This window comes from Geotrypetes seraphini, chromosome 1, assembly GCF_902459505.1.
Source record: "Geotrypetes seraphini chromosome 1, aGeoSer1.1, whole genome shotgun sequence".
Taxonomy (NCBI): domain Eukaryota; kingdom Metazoa; phylum Chordata; class Amphibia; order Gymnophiona; family Dermophiidae; genus Geotrypetes; species Geotrypetes seraphini.
In genome coordinates, this window is record NC_047084.1 from 477,492,786 (window position 1) to 477,517,294 (window position 24,509).

General features: G+C 38.4%; 1 protein-coding gene across 6 annotated transcripts in view; it reads left to right on the forward strand.

Annotated features, from left to right (window-relative positions):
- SMARCA2 (SWI/SNF related, matrix associated, actin dependent regulator of chromatin, subfamily a, member 2) overlaps nucleotides 1-24,509 on the forward strand; it is a 604,189-nt gene that overhangs the window by 197,897 nt on the left and 381,783 nt on the right. For all 6 annotated transcript variants that reach the window (XM_033925235.1, XM_033925226.1, XM_033925254.1 and 3 more), the window contains exon 14: nucleotides 11,844-11,944. In XM_033925235.1, the coding sequence (XP_033781126.1) occupies nucleotides 11,844-11,944 (101 nt within the window). The remainder of the gene's footprint in view (nucleotides 1-11,843; nucleotides 11,945-24,509) is intronic.

Genomic DNA, 24,509 nt, shown 5'->3' on the forward strand with positions numbered 1-24,509 from the left:
AACCTCTCTACTGAATACGCGCTATTTATGTTAATTGACCGGAACTAGTAATTAACCAGACAGCCGGAAGTAAACACTACATTGAATGGTGATTTTTAAGAACTATATTGCTAGCCATTCAATATCTAAATTTAAACCATTTGGTTCCAAAGTATGCCAGTTGTATATCAGACGCTGTTCTTTTTGTATTAAAAATCTGGATATGTCCCCCTCATTTTTACGTGTTTGAATTAAGACTGTGTATTTCAAATCTTTGAGTGCATGTGACTGTTCGATCCAATGAGAAACCAGGGGGGCGGTGATCCGGTTTGTTCTGATGTTACTAAGATGTTCTGTAATTCGTGTTTTTATTTTGCGGATCGTTTGGCCAATGTATACTTTTTTACATGGGCATTGTATATAATATACTACTCCCCTGGATTCGCAATTGGTCCCAGTATTGAGAAAGAATTGTCGTGTTCCTGAAGGTGGAATATCTACATAATTAGCGTCTAGTATATAACTGCACTACTATCACTAGCCATTTGGTGAAAACTGTGGGAGCTGACATGAGGCCAAAAGGCATAACGCGGTACTGGTAGTGGCATTTCACTTTTCGAATCTCCTGCATGCATGACTTCATGGAATGAAGTTAAGTGGATATAAAATGAAGATAAGAGGTGATAGGCTCAGGAGTAATCTAAGGAAATACTTTTTTACAGAAAGGGTGATAGATGCATGGAATAGTCTCCTGGTAGAGATGGTGGAGACAAAGACTGTGTGGGATCTCTTAGGGAGAGGAGATAGTAAATGGCTGTGGATGGGCAGATTGGATGGACCATTTGGCTTGTATCTGCCTTCATCGTTCTATATTTCTAAATCTAAATTCCTCATCCCTGCACCATCGTCTGAATCACGCATTGAAACTTCGGAGCTTTGCCTGCCTCTTGGGTCCTGCGCATGGAACTTGGATCATTTCTGAAAATGCTACCCTGGAGGATCTGGACTTCAGCTTTCTACCTAAGAGCCTATCATACACCAATTTCCAGTCTCTCAACAACCCTAGTAACACTCTTCCTCAGAGGCCTCGACAATCTCCGTGCTCTACTTCGATATCCACCTCCAGCATTAGATCTCAACATTCTTGGACCAACTCATGAAGGAGACTTTTGAACCACTAGGCATGACTTCTCTTACCTTCTGCACATGGAAAGACGACCTTTCCTTTAGCCATCGCATCAGCATGAAGTGTCAGTGATCTTCAAGCATGAGTAACCTACTATCCTTACACACAATTCTTCCCAAACTGTGCAGCTCCAGGCACACCAAAAGTTCCTTCCTAAGGTGATTTGAGATTTCCACCTTAACCAGAACATAATTCTACCATCTTTTTTCCTGCCTCCACATTTCACACCAGCGGAGCAACACCTCCATACCCTTGATTGCAGGAGGGCACTACTCTTTTACCTCAGAGTAACAGAACCCTTACATCTTACTAATCAGCTTTTCATTACTTACAATCCAGCTAACCCAGGCTGACCAGCTTTCAAATAAGCCATTTCCATGTGGGTTACTCGTTACATTGACTTCTGCTACAATAAAACAAATCGACCTACTGCGGTCAGGATTGGAGCATGTAAATTGCATGCCACAGCTTCTTCAGTGGCAAACATTTGAGCAGTCCCGATACAGAATATCTGCAAACCTGTAACTTGGTCTTCAGTTCACACTTTTAAAACATTACTGTTTGGAGCAGTGCACAGCACAAGATATTTGATTTGGCCAATCTGTCCTCACCATCCTGCTACACATTATAGCTCGGGACTACCCATCAAATGTGCCTGCATTACCCCTACTTGTCTTCAGAGAAAGCAAAGTTACGTACTTGTAATGTAGGTTCTACATAGGTAGCAGGAGAATGCAGCCACACTTATTCTCCTTCCATCCCTTCTAAATACACCTAGGTATAGATTCAGCTAGACACAAAACTGATAAGCAAGGGGAGGAATCTTGGGAGGCGGGAGACCCTGCATATGCTCAGTTTGAGTTGCTTATAAAATTACCACCCTATGTTCTGCTTACCTGTGGACTTTTGCAGCCATTCCCTAGCAACCAAATTAAAGCTGTCCTCAGTAGATGTGATTTGATGCTCTCCATTTTTTTACAGGTATAACCAGTGTATTGCTATCAATGAAAGTTTTGTTTATACTAATTACTATCAACCAAAGTTTAATTGCTTACATGTAATTTTCTGCCTGCACCAGGTAACATTGCTAGTAAGCAGAGAGGTTTTTTGTTGATAGTAATTGCAGTCATGTATTAAGTCCTGCATAATCTTGCATAACTGTTTATCAGATGAACATCAATGCACTTGTTTTCGCATGTTCTACTATTTCTAAAAAATTATGGCTAGTAAACTAGAGCCAACAGAAGGTGTCACCAGCTGCTAAAAAATGTATTCATATAGTAAAGCAAAACAAGTGCAGATTTTTTCTGAGAGCCCCTCATCCCTTAATAGTCCTGCTTAGTCAATATCTTTTCTGCTTAAACAACAATTTACAGATAGAATGCAAAATAATATAATAAATATACTGAAAACAGTACACAGAATTGTTATATCACCGCATAAAACACCTTTAGAAATGTTACCCTCTTTCTGCAACAAATACATAACATAAATATATGTCTTACATTTTGATTCAGGATTCAAAATAATCTTTAGTTATAATAGCATCATAAACACCGTCCTTCTGAAAGAAAGAATGGATATATTTAGGAAAGCATTGCTGGATTGAAAAATGATTTAGACAAGTTTCTGGAGGAAAAGTTCATAAATTATTATTTGCTATGTAGATTGGGAAAGCCACCATTTATCCTCTGGTGTGATCAACAAGGACTAGATCTATTCTTTAGGATTCTACTGGGTATTTGTAACCTGGATTGGTACCTATTGGAGACAGGAAGCTGGGTTTGATTGTTTCAAGTTTATTAGGATTTTATATACCGCCTATCAAGGTTATCTAAGCGGTCTTTACAATCAGGTACTCAAGTATTTGATGAACATTTAGTCTAATCCAAATGTTTTTATTCACAAAAATTCTATGAGAACATGTAGAAGATAATTCTGTAACTGGGCACCTCTATTTAGGTGCCTTGAGGCCATGTTGTGAGAGCCTCTTCTGTATTAGCATCTGGGTGCTCAGATTCCATTATAAAAATACAGGTGCAACCAGATCTTGGCATTCCTTATATTTATGCATCTGCTGGTATCCCTGCCATAGACTTGGTGGATCTGTAGTTATAAAAATCTCTGCTGCATTTATATAACTCCGTTTTCTATAAGTTATGCACATCAGTGGTAGCCCTATCTATTGCCCACTTATGTATACTCCTAGTATTTATATGCTGTTTCACTTAATGCACACCCTCACAAAATAGTGCCTATGTGTCTTGCTAATATTTCTGTGGGGAAAAATACACTTACACACGTAAGTGCTAGCATTCTGTACATACTCAAGGATGTGTTAATGTAACCCCGAGTTATAGAATTGCGTTTAAGGTGCTCAAAAAGTAAAACCATATAATTTGAAATGACCAAAATGATCACTAAATCTTGAACCCATCGTGCAAGAGTAAGAATAGCAACAATAAAATTGTCAAGGTTACAAAACAAGAGGCAAAACTTCAAAACAATAATTTTAGACAAAACCTAATCAGCCTGCTTTTAAGAGAAATGCAAACATCGTTGTTTCATAGTATTTTTTATTAAGAAATTATTTTCACGTCTTTAGGATTAGTTTGATCTATATTAATACTTATATTTCCAAACAACATGGGTTTTATGTGACCCCAGTTTCAAAATTAATACAGTTGCAGAGTTGCAAACATAATAGACATTTTGGTACAATGAGTCCTGAACCATAGGTTTATATCCCTGAACCCGCAGATTGTTTGCAGAAGGATGTTGCATTTTCTTCATGAGTCCCTAGTCACAGAGGCCACCTTGAAGATGTGTACAGGGGCTAGTGTCTGTGCATCTGTACCTCCTGGCAGAGAGGGCAAGGTGATGGACAAATTCGGTAAACGCCTTTATCAAAATGCCATGTTGGCCAACCGGTCTAGAAACTATAATTTCCATTTTTCCTTTAACCTCAAACATCTGATCAAGCATGTTTCTCTATTTCAGAAATATATCCCAAAATGCAAGCTCCCTGCTTTCCAGAAACATATTTCTGAACTTTTTCAAGTGAGGAAGTATACAATTCGTTCTACTATGACACATTTGAGCTTACCTCTTGCGCTGCAGCCATGTCGGTGGCCATGAGACGCCTTGCCTCTGAACTTGATGTTAATCACCAAGATCGACTAGCAAATGCTCCATGACTTGGGGATGAATTTTTCGGTCCATCCATGGACACAACTACACAAAAGTTGTCCGCCCATGAGACCAGATGGGACACTCTGGTCAAGCCGCCACCTCCTCATTCTTTCAGACCGACTCCTTCCTACCAGTGTAGATTTGCTGCTAGACCTGCTGCTCCTGCTCAACCTAGAAGGCAGAAGCAGCAACCTTGTCAACCTAAGCAACAGACTGCTCCTCAAAAACCTACACAGCCTTTTGACATGTTTCTTCAGGGCATAGCCAAAGTCAGTATTTTACATCCTCTGCCTCAGCCCATCAGAGGCCGTCTCCAACTTTACATCAATTGTTGGGAACTCATAACTTAAGACTTCTGGGTCTTAAACATCATTTGTCAGGGTTACACTCCATTTTCACACCCTACCTCCAGATCACCTGCCAAGAGAGTCTGTTTTGGATCCTGCACAATCCTCTCTTCTCCAGGAGGTTCAATCCCTTATTTTGCTGAATGCTATCAAGGAACTTCCTCTTTCTCAGCAGAACCAGGGGTTCTACTCCCGTTACTTCTTAGTCCCAAAGAAGACGGGAGGACTGCGACCCATTCTGGATCTCAGAGATCTCAACAAATTTCTAGTCAAGGAGAAATTCTGGATGCTCTCCCTTGCCCTGTTTTATCTACTTCTGCATCAAAATGACTGGCTATGCTCTCTGGATCTCAAGGAAGCCTACACACATATTCCAATTCATCCGGTTTCCAGGAAATATGTCCGTTTTCAAATAAATCAACGTCACTACCAGTAAAGGGTCCTTCCCTTTTGCCTGACATCTTCTCCCAGAGTCTTCACGAAGTGCCTGATTGTAGATGCCGCATCTCCAAGTCTTTCCTTACCTGGACGACTAGTTGATCAAGGCTGTTTCATCTCCGGAAGTGGTCTGAGCAACGTCTCAGACCATTTCTTTTCTACAGATTCTAGGATTCGAAGTAAACTTCCCCAAATCACATCTCATTCTGACTCAATGTCTTTCCAGTTCATTGGAGCTATCATAGACACCAATCTAATGAGGGCGTTTCTTCCTCCAGATCGACTCCATACTCTCGTCAACAAATGTTCTCTCTTCAATCCATGTCTGTGAGACGCATGATGATTCTTCTGGGCCACATGGTTTCCACTGTGCATGTGACACCACTGGCAAGGCTACATCTTCGTACTCCTTGCAGCTCAGTGGTCTCAAGCGCGGATCTTCTCTCACAGCATATATCTGTAACATCATCTCTTCTGCAGTCGCTTCAATGGTGGATGATCTCCAATCTATCCAGAGGTCTCCTTTTTCACTTACTCCCTCATCACAAGGTACGACGGATGCATCTCCTTACACTTGGGGGACACACATGGACGGCCTTCAAACCCAAGGTCTTTGGACCGCCAGAGTATGTGGTTAGAATTGGCTGATCTGGAGGCATCTGAAACAGCATCTATTTGAAAAGAAAGGAAATTTCACATCAGTTTCTTAGAGCTCAGAGCGATGTATTATGCTCTCAAGGCTTTCCATCATCTTCTCTGCCCTCAAGTCCTCTTCCTTGCATAGACAATCAAGTAGCAATGTAGTACATAAACAAGCAAGAAAGCACGGGATCTCTCCTGTTATGTCAGGAGGTCCAAAAAATCTGGATTTGGGCAACTGCTCGCAACCTTTTCTTAAAGACTGTCTACATTCAGGGGGAGAAGAATTCCCTGGCTGACAGCCTCAGCAGGATTCTTCAACCTCATGAATGGACTCTCAACTCTGCAGCTGTCCAGCCCATCTTTGCTCAATGGGACACTCCACAAGTGGAGTTGTTTGTGGCTCCCCACAATCACAAATTGCCCCAGATTTGCTCCTGACTTTCCTTTCCGTCTGGAAGCGAATATTTTTCTTCTGTATTGGACAGGCCTATTTCTCTATGCATTCCCTCCAATTCCTCTCATGTTAAAGACTCTGTTCAAACTCAAACGAGAAGCAGCCACCATGATTCTCATTGCTCCTCGGTGGCCCAGGCAACATTGGTTCTCCCTTCTACTTCAACTCAGTTCCAGGGAGCCCATACCTCTTCCAGTTTCTCCTGCTCTGCTTACTCAGCATCAAAGATCTCTTCTACATCCCAACCTGCAATAATTGCACTTGACAGCTTGGTTTCTCTTGGGACAGCTCCATCTATCTTACATTTCTCTCATCTTGTATGACATATTATTGACGCCTCAAGGAAACCAGCCACCCAACAATGTTACCAACAAAAGTGGACTAGGTTTTATTCCTGGTGTCTTCTTCATCATCACGATCCAACTACCTTATCAGTGGATTTGCTGTTGGATTATCTTTTTCATTTATCTGACTTTGGATTCAAATCTACATCTATCAGTCCATCTAAGCGCTATTACAGCTTTTCACATACCAGTTGAGGGGAAGCCTCTCACTGCTCATCCTTTGGTTTCCAGATTCATGAAAGGACTTTTCAATGTTAAATCACCTCTCAAGCCTCCGCCTGTTGTCTGGGACCTTAATGTGGTTTTTTCTAGGTTGATGAAGCCTCCATTTGAATCAATGGCCACAACTCATCTCAAGTTTCTCACCTGGAAAGTTGTCTTCCTTATTTCTTTCACCTCTGCCAGGAGAGTCAGTGAGTTGCAAGCGTTGGTGGCAGATCCACCCTTCACAGTTTTTCACCATGATAAAATGGTTCTACGTACGCATCCTAAGTTTCTACTGAAAGTGGTCATGGAGTTTCATCTTAATCAGTCGATTGTTCTGCCGGTGTTTTTCCCTAAGCCTCATTCTCATTCAGGACAAACCGTGTTGCATACTCTGGACTGTAAACATGCTTTGGCCTATTACATCGACAGGACAAATGCTCACCATACTTCTCCCCAACTCTTCCTCTCATTTGATCCAAACAAGTTGGGGCATCCTGTTTCCAAGAGAATGATTTCCAACTGGCTTGCTGCTTGTATATCGTTCTGCTATGCTCAGACTGGACTGGTACTGGAGAGTCGTGTCACAGCCCACAAAATCAGAGCTATGGCATCTTCTGTTGCATTCCTTAGATCTACTCCCATTGAGGAAATCTGTAAAGCTTCCACTTGGTCCTCAGTTCATACATTCACTTCTCACTATTGTCTGGAGTCTTTCTCCAGACGGGATGGGCACTTCGGCCAATCTGTATTACAAAATTTATTTTCTAAAGGCCAACTCTCTCACCATCCCATTCTAGTTAGCTTGGAGGTCACCCATCAGTGAAAATATGCTGCCTGGTTGTCCTAGGATAAAGCATAGTTACTTACCATAACAGGTGTTATCCAGGGACAGCAGGCAGATATTCTCACAACCCACCCACCTTCCCTGGTTGGCTTCATAGCTGGCTTATCTTAACTGAGGGACCGCCGCCTACGTCGGGCGGAAAGGCACTCGCACATGTGCGGTACGGGCTATCGTGAGCTTTCTAAAGAGTTAGTGGTGATACATTTTGAAGTGGTCCTTACTAGAATGCTGTCGGTGACGTCACCCATCAGTGAGAATATCTACCTGCTCTCCCTGGATAACACCTGTTACGGTTAGTAACTGTGCTATCAAGCATGACAGCATCAATTTTTTTATTTTTCTGTCAGAAAGTAAAGAGGATTTGGATCTACTCAATTGCTTGATACATATTTCTAAACCTTGTCTATGTTTAAGAAGCAACAAATACTCTTGCTGACAAACTCAACTGATTTCTTCAGCAGCACCAGTGGATGCTCACCTCCTTGGTTTTGTGTCACATTTTCTCTCTTTCTGAGAATCCTCAGATAGTCCTATCCTGTTTCAGACACTATCCCCCTGTTTTACAAAGGTGTGTTAGATGTTTTAGTGTGCGCTAAATATACACACGCTAACCGCTAACACATCCATGAACTAACATGCACGCGTTAGCATTTAGCGCGCGCTAAAACGTTTAGCTCACCTTTGTAAAAGGACCCCTATGTTAGGGATCCAATATCCTCCTAGATCTTGCCATCTCTTCTGCGCAGAGTCAAAGTCTCTTTTACATCCCATTTTACAGTTGTCTCATCTGACACTTCTATTTGGGATGACCTCATCTGACGCTGATCTTCTGCTCTTTCAGAATCTTTTTGGATGTCTCCAGGAATCCCTTCTACATGGCAGTGTTCCCAACAAAATATGGTTTGTAGCATAGTATCGTATTCATCATCAAGATGCTTTATCACCCTCCATATCTTCAGTGTTGGAATGTTTTTACCTCTTATCCAATTCACTTCAGTCAGACTTCACCTCATGATTTGTAGTGTTTTCTATGTTTATTTTACTATTAAAATTCTGGCTATTCATCATCTTGTTGACAGTTTATGAAAGCACTTGTCAACATAGGACCATTTCTCAAACCTCCTCTACTGGTTTGGAATCTTACTGTGGTTCTCTCCAGTCTGTTACAGCCTCCATTTCAACCAATGGCCTGTGTTCTTCTTAACTTCCTCTTAGGAAGTGGAATTTTCTTTTTATCTCCACCATGTCTGACTTATTTCTGTGACAGTTTTACACCTTGGTGTCGGACACACCTTTTTGGGGGGGTTTTCCGTGATAAGGTATTTCTCCAAACTTTTCCAAAGGTAGTCTCAAACTTTTGTAATGAGCAATAAACATTTCCCCATAATAATATAATTGAAATGAGGGGATGGGAATGGGTGCATGGGATGGTATTTTTTGATATTTTATTAAATCATATAATGTATAATATAATTTATGAATATTTTTGATGTATTAGGGATGGAAAGGGTGGTTAAATTTCATGATTTTCAGATGATATTATAGCAAAACAAGTGATGTTTTACAATTCAAATGTTGTTTCCTGTTACATTTGATATAAGTTATAAAAATGAATAAAAATTAATAACCAGGTAGTCTCAGATTTTCATTTCCATCAATTCATTGTGTCACCAGTTTTCTTTCTGAAATCTATTTCTCATTCTGCCGGACATTTCTTCATACCTTCTACTGTAAAAGAGCCTTAGCTTATTACTTACAAACGTCTCAGTCTTATAAAGCATTGCTTCAACTGCTCACTTCTTTTCATACTAATAAGTTGAGCAGGTCTGCCAGTAAAAGATCTATTTCCACATGGCTTGCGGCCTGTATGCTCAGGATGGGTTGAAATTCAGTTAAAACTGGACAGGTACCGGAAGACTGGAAGATAGCGAACGTCACCCCAATTTTCAGTAAAGGGTCAAGAGGAGAACCGGGCAACTACAGACTGGTGAGTCTTGCATCTGTCCCTGGAAAGATGGTTGAAGCACTGATTAAAGATAGCATAGTTCGGCACTTGGATACACACGACCTGATGAAAGCCAGTCAACATGGCTTCAGGAAAGGGAAGTCATGTTTGACGAATTTACTACAATTCTTTGAAACAGTAAATAAATCTATCGATAACGGGGAACCAGTGGACATAATATACCTGGACTTCCAGAAAGCGTTCGATAAAGTTCCACACGAAAGACTTCTCAGGAAATTACAAAGCCACGGAATAGAGGGAGACATACTAAGGTGGATAGGTAAATGGCTGGAAAACAGAATGCAGAGGATAGGTATAAATGGGAAGCTCTCAGACTGGGAGAAAGTGACTAGCGGTGTGCCTCAGGGCTCGGTTCTTGGGCCTGTCTTATTTAATATTTTCATCAACGATCTAGAAGAAGGAATGTCCAGTGATATCATCAAGTTTGCAGACGATACAAAGCTATGTCGGACAATCAGATCACAAAAGGACAGCGAGGAACTACAGAGAGACTTGAGTCAATTAGAGAGATGGGCAGAGAAATGGCAGATGAAGTTTAATGTGGAAAAGTGCAAAGTAATGCATTTGGGCAAAAAGAATAAGGAGCATGAGTACAGCATGTCAGATGCAACTCTGAGTAAGAGTGAATGAGAAAAAGACCTGGGGGTACTGATAGATAGGCCCTGAAGCCGTCAGCTCAATGTGCGGCGGCGGCAAAGAAAGCAAATAAAATGTTGGGCATGATAAAGAAGGCATGATAAACTTCCCTTCTTTATCATCGGAGTGTGTCATAATGCCGCTTTATAGAGCTATGGTCAAACCACACTTGGAATACTGTGTCCAACATTGGTCTCCCTATCTAAAGAAGGATATAAAACTGCTCGAGAGGGTGCAGAGGCGAGCAACGAAGCTGGTAAAAGGTATGGAGAACTTGAACTATGAAGAATGGCTTAGAAAACTGGGACTGTTCTCCCTTGAGAAGAGGAGAATGCGAGGGGATATGATTGAGACTTTTAAAATAATAAAAGGAATCGACAAGATAGAGCGGGACAAAAAGTTTTTTGCGATGTCAAATGTGACTAGGACAAGAGGTCATGGACTGAAGCTGAGGGGGGACAGGCCCAGGACAAATGCCAGGAAGTTCTGCTTCACACAGCGAGTGGTGGACACCTGGAATGCTCTCCCGGTGGAGATTGCTGCGGAACCCACTGTTCTAGGATTTAAGGGCAAGTTAGATGCACATCTTTTCGGAAGGCGCATAGAGGGTTACAGGTGACTTAAGTTTTTCGCCAGGTTACACCTGGCTGGGCCTCCGCGTGAGCGGATCACCGGACTTGATGGACCCAGGGTCTGATCCGGTGATGGCAGTTCTTATGTTCTTAACTGAGGAGCTTGAGATGGTGTCGGGCGGGAAGGCACTCGCACATGCGCGGTGCAGGCAGTCGCAAAGTTTTTCAACTTAAAGTGACAGTTCACTTGTCTAACTGTCTGTACTGGACTCTGTGGATGACGTCACCTATATGTGAGAATATCTGCCTGCTGTCTCCGGATTATACTTGTTAAGGAATGTAACTGTGCTTTTCAGTGTAAAGAAAGCCTGTTCAAAGCAAATGCTCCAGGCATTTTACAATATATATAGGAAATAATAAATCTAACAGACCTAACAGTATAAAACATAAATAATCATAAATCATAAGAACATAAACAGTACAGTCAGCAAAACACAATATTATGCTCAAAATTAGTTTGATCATGATTTGCTTTCCAAAGGAATCTCATGTTTCTATAGAGCTAGTATAGAAACTAGCAGGAAAGTTTGTTTGTTTATTTATTTATATTAATTATTTGATTGATTCATTTCTATCCCGTCCTCCCCAAAGATGAGTATTAACTGCCTTTATCATGAAGAGATTCACCCAAAGTAGTTTATAATACATTGAATAGTAAACAGGTACTCTTAGCTATTTTCCCTATTTGTCACGGCAGGCTCACAATCTAATTTTTGTGCTGTCAGCATATGCTTCATTGGTTGTTGTGCTGCTGGGTGAAACAAGAAAGGTTAGTTGTATAAGGCATAAGTTTGAGACTTTGCCCCTTTCCTGATAATTGTGTGTAAAGAAGTTATGCTGAAAACATACTGGAGATGTTTAGCAGTGCAAATGTTCTGTTGCTGTTAAAGAAAAGTTCTGCTGCTTTTGTTTCTAGGATGAGGATGACGAATCCAGTAGACTTGAATCAGAAGAGAAGATACGCATAAATCTAAACACTGATGATGTTACTGAGAATGATGCTAAGCAGATCATCGAGTAAGTGAACTTTGTTCTCATTTTTTACTGGTTGAAGGCAGGGGCGGGCTGACAGTAATCTGGGTTCCTGAGCACTAAGATTCATGGGCCCCTAACCACCTATTAAAAATGATTCAACTAGATGTCGACTAGGAGAGAGAGTTGACCTCCAAGTGCTGTGGGCCTTCAGATATTTCTCTGTTATCTCAATGGTCAGTCTGGTTAAAGGGTATTAAAGGCCTTCCCCTATTCACTTTTTGTGTGATGTTTGTTAGTATCTTACTTCAATAAACCTCAGTATTAAAGGGTCCTTTTACTAAAGTGCATTAAATATTTAGGGGGAAGATATATAAATGGATGCCTCCATTTAGGCACCCCATTGCCATGGTATATGAACACCCAGATTTGGTTATAAAATATTAGCAAAACCCCTTAGACATACAGGGTTGTACTAGACCTAGAGCTGACATAACTATGGTTATGTAAATGTGCATAACTTACAGTATTTGATAAGTTACAAATGTAACGTGCAAACCCTGCCCATGCTTTGTCCATGTTGTCACTACCTTTTATTTCTCCAAGAATGCGCAGAACACTATATCTACATTAAGAACATAAGAATAGCCTTACTGGGTTAGACCAAAGGTCCATCAAGCCCAGTAGCCCATGCTCATGGTGGCCAATCCAGGTCACTACTACTTGGCTAAATCCCAAAGAGTAGAAACATTCCATGCTACCAATCCAGGGCAAACAGTGGCTTCCCCCATGTCTTTCTTAATAACAGACTATGGACATTTCCTCCAGGAAACTGTCCAAACCCTTCTTAAAACCAGCTACGCTATCTGCTCTTACCACAATCTCTAGCAATGCGTTCCAGAGCTTAACTATTCTCTGAGTGAAAAAATATTTCTTCCTGTCCTCATGTCTTTGTAATTTTTGACGGAGTGAAAAATTGATCCACTTGTACCTGTTCTACTCCACTCAGGATTTTGTAGACTTCAATCATATCTCCCTTCAACCGTCTCTTTTCTAAGCTGAAGAGTCCTAACCTTTTTATTCTTTCCTCATACAAGAGGAATTCCATCCCCTTTATCATCTTGGTTGCTCTTTTTTGAACCTTTTCTAGTGCCGCTATATCATTCTTGAGATAAGGAGACCAGAATTGAACACAATACTCCAGATGGGGGTTGCACCATGGAGCGATACAGGGGCATTATAGCATTCCTAGTCTTGTTAACCATCCATTTTAAATAATTTCTAGCAACTTGTATGCTTTTTTGTCTGCCACCGCACATTGGGTGGAATGTTTTATCGCAATATCTACAGATCCTTTTCTTGGGCGCTAACCCAGTAACTGTGATTCGGGTTATTCTTCCCAATGTGCATCACTTTGCATTTGTTCACATTAAATTTCATCTGCCACTTAGACGCCATTCTTCCAATTTCCTAAGGTTGGCCTGCAATTTTTCACAATCCGCATGCATTTTAACAACTTTGAACAGTTTAGAGTCATCTACAAATTTAATCACCTCATTTGTTTTTCCAATTTCCAGATTATTTATAAATAAGTTAAATAGCACCGGTTCCAGTACAGACCCCTGTGGCACTCCACTGTTTACTCTCCTCCATTGAGAAAAATGACCATTTAACCTTACCCTCTGTTTTCTATCCGATAACCAATTCCTTTTTTTATAATTTCTTTATTCATTTTTAAACTTACACCAAGTGTACAGTAAATATCAACCAAATATAATACATCACTTGAAAAATTTTCAATATCATACACCAAGAAGATTTAACCCCCACCCCCCTTCCAAATTCATATACAACTAATATATACCACATAAAAATAATATCTTACGGCAATCATCTATATATTCTTAATGGAAAAACAAGAAATCCCCCCCAATCCACATGTGTATTAAGATTGGGAAAAGTGTAACTTATTACTATAATTTAATAAAGGTCCCCACACATCCTTAAATTTATTATAATAACCTTTTTTCACAATCCACATGTGTTTTAACAACTTTGAACAGTTTAGTATCATCCGCAAATAATAAATTAAATAAATTAAATAGCACCGGTCCCAGTACAGACCCCTGCGGCACTCCACTGTTTACTCTCCTCCATTGAGAAAAATGGCCATTTAACCCTACTCTCTGTTTTCTTTTTTTTTTTTTTTTAAATCTTTATTCCTTTTTATTTCTTTCAACAAGTGTATAATATTATTACAATTAATTCACATAACTCACTTGACATTCTTAAACAATATTATTATACATGTTTTAATACCCCCCACCCACCTCCCATCCCTTCCCATATCAACAAAATATTCCATCCAAACTTATACATACTTATACATCCCTCTTTCATAATACAATTAATCTTACATTAAATCTGTCCCTCCCCCCACCCTTTCTTCCTCAAACTCTTTATTCATTTTATTATACAAAGTAATGCACAACAATATATATCTTATCATAGTACATATATCCCCTTATATTTCATAACAACATATTTCCAATAAATTTACCCCCTTTCCTTTTCTATTCATACCTATATACCATGTTTCTTATATCCATTAATCAGTTGAAATATACCGCTAGTTAACTAAATTATCCTATCCCCCCCACCCCACCCCATTTCTATAAATTATCCCCTAAGGAAAAAGAATAAATCTTATTCATTATAATAATCAATTAATGGCCTCCACACCTCTTGAAACTTTTTAAAATACCCCCTTTGTACTGCAAGAAATCTTTCCATCTTGTACATATGACAAACTGAGTTCCACCAGAAACTACAATTCAGTCTAGAACAGTCTTTCCAATTAGTTGTTATTTGCTGAATTCCCACACCAGTAAGAATCATCAATAATTTATTGTTTGCTGCCGATATTTGGCATTTGGCCCTCATACACATTCCAAAAACCACTGTGTCATAGGATAATGCCACATGACTTTCCATCAATATGTTGACTTGATCCCAGATTGATATCCAAAATGCTTGAATACATGGACAATAAAATAAAAGATGGTCTAAAGTTCCAACTTCAATTTTACAATGCCAGCATCTATTAGACTTAGAGCAATCTAATTTTTGTAATCTAGTAGGGGTCCAGAATGCTCTATGCAACAAAAAGAACCATGTTTGCCTAATAGATGCTGATATCGTACCTTTAATTCTCCAAGATCAAATACGTGGCCATTGAGATGCATTAATCTGATGCTTAATCTCAATGCTCCAAATATCTCTTAATCCATTTTTAGGCTTCTTATTCAAATAATTAGATATAATTTTATACCACTTTGCGGCCTGATGTCCCAGAAAATCTGCCTGGAAACATAAGAATTCTAAGCTGTAATGATCATTTAAAGATTTCCATTCAGGGAACCCCACCTGAATAGCCTGCTTCAATTGCAACCACTTAAAACTTTGTTTTTTATTCAGACCATATTTATGTTGCAATTGTGAAAATTCAAGCATCTTACCATTATCAATTACTTCCGTTAATGATCTTATACCTGCTTTAATCCAATCTTTCCAGACAACCTTAAACCCGCCTATTTGTATCTTGGAGTTTACCCAAATAGTCTGTTGTTTCGATTTTAAAATAGAATCAGTAGTTAATTTGTCTATAAACCTTAATGTTTTCCAAGTATCCATTAATACTCTATTGTCCTTACGTATTCTAGGCACTTTTATACTAAGCAAAAGATCAAGCCTAAGTGGAAAGATAAGTGATCTCTCCACATTTAACCACTCTGGTAATTGTTCCAAAAGCTCTGGGAGGACCCAATACATACCTTGGCGCATGATATAGGCTTGATGATACCTATAAAAATTGGGAAAATTTACCCCACCCTCCTCAATTGGTCTTTGCAAAGACACTAAAGCCACTCTTGCAATTTTACCCAGCCAAATAAATTTAACCAGAATACTATTTAATTTTTTATAGAAAGACCCCTGAAAAAACACTGGTATCATTCCTAATTGATAGCAAACCACAGGCAAAATCATCATTTTAACAGTTTGAACTCTTCCCCACCAGGACAAATGTAAAGGATTCCATTGCTCACACATCTCTGTTACTTTTTGTAATAAAATTTTTTAATTTATTCTCATTGTCTCTTCGAGTGTTTTATTCAACCAAATACCTAAGTACTTTATTCCATCCTCTTTCCATATAAAAGGGAAAGAATCAAGTATACCTTTTGTACAATGCACATTTAAAGGTAAAATCTCTGATTTAGTCCAATTTATTTTGTATCCTGAGAATTTTCCAAATGTATCTATTACCTCCAGTAGACATGGAATTGTTGTTTCCGGATTCCTCAAATGAAGCAAGATGTCATCTGCATAAGCAGATACTTTATATTCCACTCCAGCACATGGAATACCCTGTATGTCCTTTGCCTGTCGAATAGCTAATAATAAGGGTTCAAGAACTATATCAAAGAGCAAAGGAGATAATGGACAACCTTGTCTAACTCCCCTCTGCAACTTAAAAGCATCTGAAATATTATTATTTATATATAAGCGAGCAGTTGGGGAGCTATACAGTGTTTGAATCATTTGTATAAATCCGGATCCAATACCAAACCACTCCATAGCTTGATACATAAAATTCCATTCTACACGATCAAAAGCCTTTTCAGCATCTAGTGATACCGAAAAAGCCGGATCATTAATTTGTTTTGTTAAATAATACATCTGAAATGCCAGTCTAGTATTATTAGAAGAGTGTCTCTGAGCAACAAATCCAGTTTGATTCATTCCTATTATATGCGGAAGAGCTTTAGCCAATCTTAATGCTAAAATCTTAGCTAATAATTTACCATCTACATTTATTAAAGATATAGGCCTGTAATTTGACACCAATGTTGGATCTCTATTTGGCTTTGGCAAAACAATAGTTAAAGATTCTGCCATAGTGCCTGATATACAACCTTTATTCAGTTGATCCTGATATAATTTTAATAAATATGGTAATAGGGAAATTTGAAATTCTTTATAAAACTCTACTGTAAATCCATCTCCACCTGGAGCGGTCCCAACTCTAAGGGATTTCAATGCCATTTGTAACTCTTTTAATGATATAGGTTTATCTAAACTTCCTTTTATATGATCAGGAACCTTAGGACCTTCAATTAAACTCAAAAAATCCAACCCATCTTTCTCTTTATTTAAATAAGACTCCGAAGAATACAGTGACTTATAATATTTTAAAAATTGTTTTAATATATTTCCAATTTGAGAATGAGAATTGCCTAACTCATCCTTAATTATGTTTATTTTCTCCTTCCTTTTCTTTGCTTTTAAATAATTTGCCAATAATCTTCCAGCCTTATTTGCACTACCATAATACACCGCTTGCTGAGCAAAAATATCTTTCCTTACTAACCCAGAGGAAATTTCATTATATTCACATTTTTTTTTTAACAATATTTGAAATGTCTCCTGTTCCCATTTATTAACCAATTTTAATTCCAAATTTTTAATTTCTTTTTCCAAATTTACATATTGCTTTCTTAGCTGTTTCTTTTTATATGCAGAATATGATATAATTTGTCCTCTCATAGTTGCTTTGAAAGCATCCCATAAAATTCCAATCGACATTTCCTCTAAATCATTAAGTAAAAAATATTCATTAATTTTAGTCTGAAATTCTGTGCAAAATTTAGAATCAGCAAGCAATGCATTATCAAACCTCCATACCGGTTTAGAATTATCTTGATCTACTAAATTAACTTCTATCCACACACCACCATGATCAGATATTATTATTGGTTCTATGTCTCTCTGTTTTCTATCCGATAACCAATTCCTAATCCACAACTGAACTTTGCCACCTATCCCATGACTCTTTAATTTTCTCAGGAGCCTCTCATGAGGAATTTTATCAAAAGCTTTCTGAAAATCTAGATACACTAAATTAATCAGCTCACCTTTATCCACATGTTTATTCATATTTTCAAAGAAGTCAAGCAGATTGGTGAGGCAAGATCTCCCTCAGCTGAACCCATGCTGCCTCCATCTCATTAAATCATGTTTGTCTACATGTTCCACAATTTAATTTTTTTAGAATTGTTTCCACCATTTCGGTTCAGATAGATCTCTTACATCTTCAACCGTAAAGGCCGAAGCAAATAATTCATTCAGTCTCTCCATTATGGCCTTATCCTCCCTGAGTGCCCCTTTTGCTCCTTGATTATCCAATGGTCCCACAGATTCTCTCACAGGTTTTCTGTTTCTGATGTACCTAAAAAAATAGTTATGAATTTTTCGTCTTTTGCAAGTTTCTCTTCATATTCTTTCCAAGCTTATTTTTGGGAAACGCAAGTATGATCATGTGTCTCCTCTGTTGAGAAAGCTTCACTAGCTCCCAGTCTGTTTTAGGATCCAGTTTAAATGTGCATGCATAATCTTCAAGCTTCTCTATGGAATATTTGACCCTTTAGTCCCCTTATGTTGGAATACCTTTAGATCTTGTCAGCTGAGGAATACACAGAAATATAAACTATCTTTCCCTTCCTTTAAGGGAATCAAGTCTGCTGGGAAGCTTAGTCAATCTTTTGCTTTCAAGTTGGTAGAGATCTGGAATGGACTTCCTGACTCTATAAGACTGATAGGCCAACTACAACTATTTCGTAAAGTCCTGAAAACCCTGTTGTTCTCGCAATATTTATAAGGCTTAACTACAACATCAACAAAATGATAATACTATAGTTCTTATTTCTTTTATGTTCCTCTTCTATGTACTCTACTCTTTATTATATGTGAACCGAGTCAAGCTCTGTTGGGAGATGACCCGGTATATAAACCGAAGATAAGATTCTTAGCTGTCTTTATCAGTGCTTTCTAACTTGCCAGTGCTTGTATTCCTTCTTATTTTCTTCATTCAGATTCTTTTTCCATTCTTTAAAAGATGTTTTTTTGGCTCTAATATCCCCTTTCACTTTACCTTTTAACCACATCGGCTCTCGTTTCCTCTTCTTTCCACCTTTGCTGATACGTGGAATACATCTGGTCTGGGCTCCCTCGATGGAATTTTTAAATAACATCCATGCCTGGTTTACAGTCATAACTTTTGCAACTGATCCTTTTAGCTTCTTTTTAACCATTTTCCTCATTTTATCATAGTCACCCTTTCGAGAATCAAACGCCTCTTCAATAAATCTCTTTTGTGATGTCACTCCTGGTATCAGCTCAAATTTGATCACGTTATGATCACAGTATCTCAGCAGACTCAACACAGTTAACTCCTGTACTATGCCTTGCATTCCACTAAGGACCAAATCTAAAATAGCTCTCCCTCTTGTCAGTTCCCGGACTAGTTGCTCCAAGAAGCAGTCATTTATGACATCTAGGAATTTTACCTCCCTAGCACTCCTCGATGAAACATTTAACCAGTCAATGTTAGGGTAATTGAAATCCAAAATTGTGTGCTTGGATTTTTAGGGTAATTGAAATCACATATAGAAAAAATAAATATGCTAGACACTTCATTCAATCAATCTGATTATTAAGAACCCAAATCAGAAAATGCTGCTGAATCAAATGATTAAAATGATGATATTGCCTGTGGTTTGTTACCAAATGGGTATGATACCAGTTTTTTTCAGGGTTCCTTTTATAAAAGGAAATAGAAATCTTACAAAATTTTTTTGTTTGGGTAAAATTCCTAGAATTGCTTTAGTGTCTTTGCAAAAGTCAATTAGGGAAGGGGGGTAAATTTTCCCAATTTTTATAGGTATCATCAAGCCTATATTTTGCACCAAGGTATGTATTGGGTCCTCCCAGAGCCCATTGAAAATATTCCAGACTGGTTGTGGTTAGAATGGCGACTCATTTTTCCTCTGCGATTAAATCATGTTCTTAGTATCAAAATGCCTAGGATATATAAAGAAAACAAAGTGTTAGTTGATACATGGAAAACTTTGAGGTTTGTGAATAATTTAACACCTATTCCTATACATAAATCAACAAATCAAACTATATGGCTTAACTCCAAGATTCAAATATGCGGATTTAAGGTCATCTGGAAGTATTGGGTACTGGCAGGTATTAGAACTCTGGATGATGTTATATCTAATGGCAAACTGCTTGATTTTTCACAGCTGCAACACAGATTTGGTCTTAACAAATCACAAAGTTATAGATGGTTGCAACTGAAGCAGGCCATTCAGGCAGGGTTCCCTGAATGGAAAAATCTTAACAACCAATATAGTTTAGAGTTCTTGTGCTTTCAGGTGGACTTCCTGGGACACCAGGCTGCACAGTGCTATAAATTGATATCTGGATTTATAAATAAAAAACCAAAAACTGGTCTTAAGGACATTTGGAGCATTGAGATTTAGCATCAAATTACTGCGTCTCAATGGCCACGAATTTGGTCTTGAAGAATGAATTGTACAATGTCAGCATCTATGAGACAAACTTGTTTTTTTCTGTTGCCCCGAGCTTTCTGGACCCCTGTTCGATTACAAAAGTTAGATAGCTGTAAGTCAAATAAATGTTGGCATTGTCATCTCGAAGCAGGGACTTTAGATCATGTATTATTCTACTGTCCATTCATTTTGGCTTTTTGGAGATCAATATGGGGCCAAATAAATTGTTTCTTAGAAAATCCTGTGGCTTTATCCTATGATACTATTTTATTTGGAATGTCAATGAGGAAAAAAGTCAAATTTCTGCAAATAATAATAAATTATTACTTATTATGACAGGAGTTGCCATTCAGCAGATTACATTCAATTGGAAAAACAGGAATAGATTAAATTACAGTTTTTGGTGGAATTCACTGTTTCATATGTATAAGATAGAAAGAACGTTAGCGTTGTAGAAAGGAAATTTTAATTTTCAGGAGGTTTGGAGACCATTAATAGAGTATTGTAATTAATAAATTATCATTTTTCCTCAGCTAATATAATTGTACAGGGGTGGGGTGTGGGGGGAAGTCTATTTATATACTGATGCGTTGGATTAATAGAGAATAATATCTATATGTAATCACATGTGTAATAATAACAGGGTTGGGAAGGAGGGATTTATATCTATTTTTAATTGTGATATTAATAAGAATAGATATTCAAGTGATATTGTATAAATATTACTGTTATTTTCTGTTGCACTTGTTGTAAGATGAAAAAATGAATAAAGAATATTAAAAAAAAGAAAAGAAAATGCTGCTGAATCAATGAGGAACACCAATAAAAATATTGGAGAAAAAGACCTCAATTGAAGGGCTTCATGGGTCTTAAAAAAACTCCAGTTTAAGTGCTACAACTTCAAACAGTAGCTCTAATCTTTCTTAGTTCAGTAATCAATGTGTGAATAAGGTTCAAATCACAGAAGACTGAAACAATAAAAAAAGATTTGCTGTCAGTCAAAAACGTCCTAGCATCAGCACTGCTTGCTTCAATACATAGAGGGGTACTTAGCTTCACACCTGTGATCCAGCATTGTAACTAGCTTGCTGTTAATATCCTCCGGTTCCGTGCAGTAAGCTCCCCTTCACAGAACCCAACAGGGAATCCCAGTTTCGCTTGTCAAAGCTGCGGCATGGGTAAGAAAACATTTAACCAGCACTATTGCAAACAAACACTCTCGCACAAACTTTCCAAAGTTTCAAAATGGCGTTTAACTTCCGGACGCCCAGACAGGAATTTGAATGTTTGATTGAAACTCCTCCTTATTTTTTGCTGATGTCATACCAGGGAAAGAATTACTTCAAAAAAAAATTAGTCAAATGCAGACCACTCGACCCAGTTGTTTAAACCTTTCAGATATACAGTGTCCAGATGATATATCCATCGCTGTTCCCTCTGATGGAGAAAACGCTGCCAGTGACCTCTCCTTGTTGCCGGTTTACACTGTTCAAGTATAATGCACTTTAGAGCATTAAATTCATGTTGGAATTTGCTTGCAATGGGCTACCAATGGTTCTTCCATTCTATTAGTGTGAAGGCAAGATTTATGTTCCTGCAATCTTAAGCTTCAAATTTCTCGAAGTGTGACCGAAATTCAACAAGGCACAGAGGCATTGTATCCAGTAAATTACTCCACTTGACCTGCACGTAGTGGAAGCTCATAATCCATACTAAATGTGGGTAACAAGATATTCAAATCTCGATCCCTCAGTCATTAGTTGGCATATAGAACAACTTCCACACTTGTAGTGACCCAAAGGCTCCACTATAAGTGTTGTCTCCATAATGGGCAGACAATCAGGGCTCAGAATATCACACAAATTTGTGTTCCTTTGAAAAGAAAACAAAAAAGTCGAAGATTCAAAACAAGGATGTGATTTTAACATAGCAAAATGTGGACGTATTGTTCGCTGTAATTGTGCAGATAAATTAGAGAATTTAGGGCTCCTTTTACGAAGGTGCGCTAGCGGTTTTAGCGCACGCACCGGATTAGCGTGTGCTATAGAGTGCGCTAGCCTAAAATCTACCATCTGCTCAAAAGGAGGCGGTAGCGGTTAGTGCACGGGGCAATTTAGTGCATGCTATTCCGCTCGTTAAAGCCCTAGTGTGGCTTTGTAAAAGGAGCCCAATTTAGTCACAAAAGGAATAACCTCTTTATCTTCATTACGGGTGTTATATTGAAGTAAGTGTTCCCTATGATTAGAAAGCGCACGTTTTTGAGCTTTACCCACTGTGGCCGATGGATAGCCATGAGATATCAATTTCTGTTCCACAGTTGTAGATTTCTCTTCATACACTTCCGTTGATCCCCAAATCCTACAGTATTGCAGGAACTGTGCAAAAGGAATATTATTCTTAATATGCTGAGGGTGCATGCTATCAAAAGACAGAATGGTATTTCTATCTGTCTCTTTGGTGTGCACGGTGGTCAAAAAATGACTAGTAGATTTTTCTACATATACATCCAAAAAGCATACAACTGTACCGTCATACTTCATTTCAAATTTAATCTGTGTATGGCAAGTGTTCAAATATGTGGCAAACTCATGAATTTTCTCCAATGGGCCAGTCCTTAGGCAAAAAATGTCATCTATGAATCTCGCTCAACAACCCAGATATTGTTGGAAAGGATAATCATAAATCCATCTTCTCTCAAATTGATCCATAAATAGGTTGGCCACTGAAGGGGCAAACGATGCGCTCATTGCGATGCCCGAACACTGTTCATAAAAATTATCATCAAAAAGAAAATAATTCCGGGTCATTGCTGTTGCACTCAGTTGTAAAAAATCGGAAGGGACTACATGTGGTCTACATCTGTTTCAAGCATGCTTAAAGAATATTCAGTGCTTCACTTTGTGGATTTGAATTGTACAGTGCTGACACATCCAGTGTCATTAAATATGTGACATCACTAATCAGATCTTCCCATCCATGTAGCTGCTGTAAAAGGTGAGTGGTGTCTCGCAGCAGGGATTGAACGGACAGAAGACATTCTTGTAGATGGTCATCCACGAATTTACAAATTCTCTCTAGCATAGAATCCCTGGCCAATACAATCGGTCGGCCAGGTGGGCGGTGGAGGTCTTTATGAATCTTGGGTAATAAATAGAACACCGGGATTTTAAAGTCTTGATAAGCAGATATTTATATTCATTAGTGGTAAGAAATCCCTCTTTTTTGCCTTTATTGCGAAATCTCACTATAAATTTCATCTATGGGATCTGATGACAATTTAATATAGTGTTCCTCTGAGAGAGTTGAGACTGAACTTCAAATAAATATTGTTCCCTTGCCCAGAGAACCACAGTGCCTCCTTTTTTTTATTGTTTATTGTTTCAATACATCCAATATAGATAGATGATCAAAGAAATACAAAATTATAAACTTACTTAGCTATACAAACTAAGCACCAGAAATTAAACAATGAAATATTTATTTAACACAGTCCACAACCTGAGGGTAAGATGCAAAATGAGTAAACCCCTCGGGAAAAGGGGAAATTCATATACAAAAGAAAAGGAAATAGAGCAGTAATAAGATGTTAACCTATCCTTTAGTTAAATACCGCATTATATCTTGGTTCATTCTGGCTGTGTCGAGACTCCTTTACCTTCTAGGAAAAAACCTAATTGGGCAGGTTCAAAGAAAATATAATTACTCCCTTGATATGAGACAAAACATTTACATGGAAATCTCAGCTGAAACATTGCCCCTAAAGCAATCACTTTTGGACGAAATCTTAAAAACTCTTTCCTCCTGTATTATGTCCACCTTGAGACGTCTGGAAATATATATACCCTTTCACCTAAATAGGTGATCTGTTTTAAATTAAAGTATAATTTCAACAACATTTCTTTATCTTGTAGGAACACAAGAGAGACTAACAAAGTCGCCCGTCCTCTAATTTCAGTATCAGAAGATTGCAAAATAGCAGAAACATCCAATTGTGTATTTTCAGCTACCACTGCTTTTTCCTTTTGCATTTGTTTTAAATAGTAAATTTTCTGTATCGGGAGAAGACTAGCTTCTGGAATATTTAGAACAGTCAACATAAAGTTCTTAAAATGTTCCTGTGAAGACATAAATTTAGCTATTGGAAAATTAAGAATCCTTAAGTTTGAGGGGCGTGGCTTGGAGGCGCAGCTGGA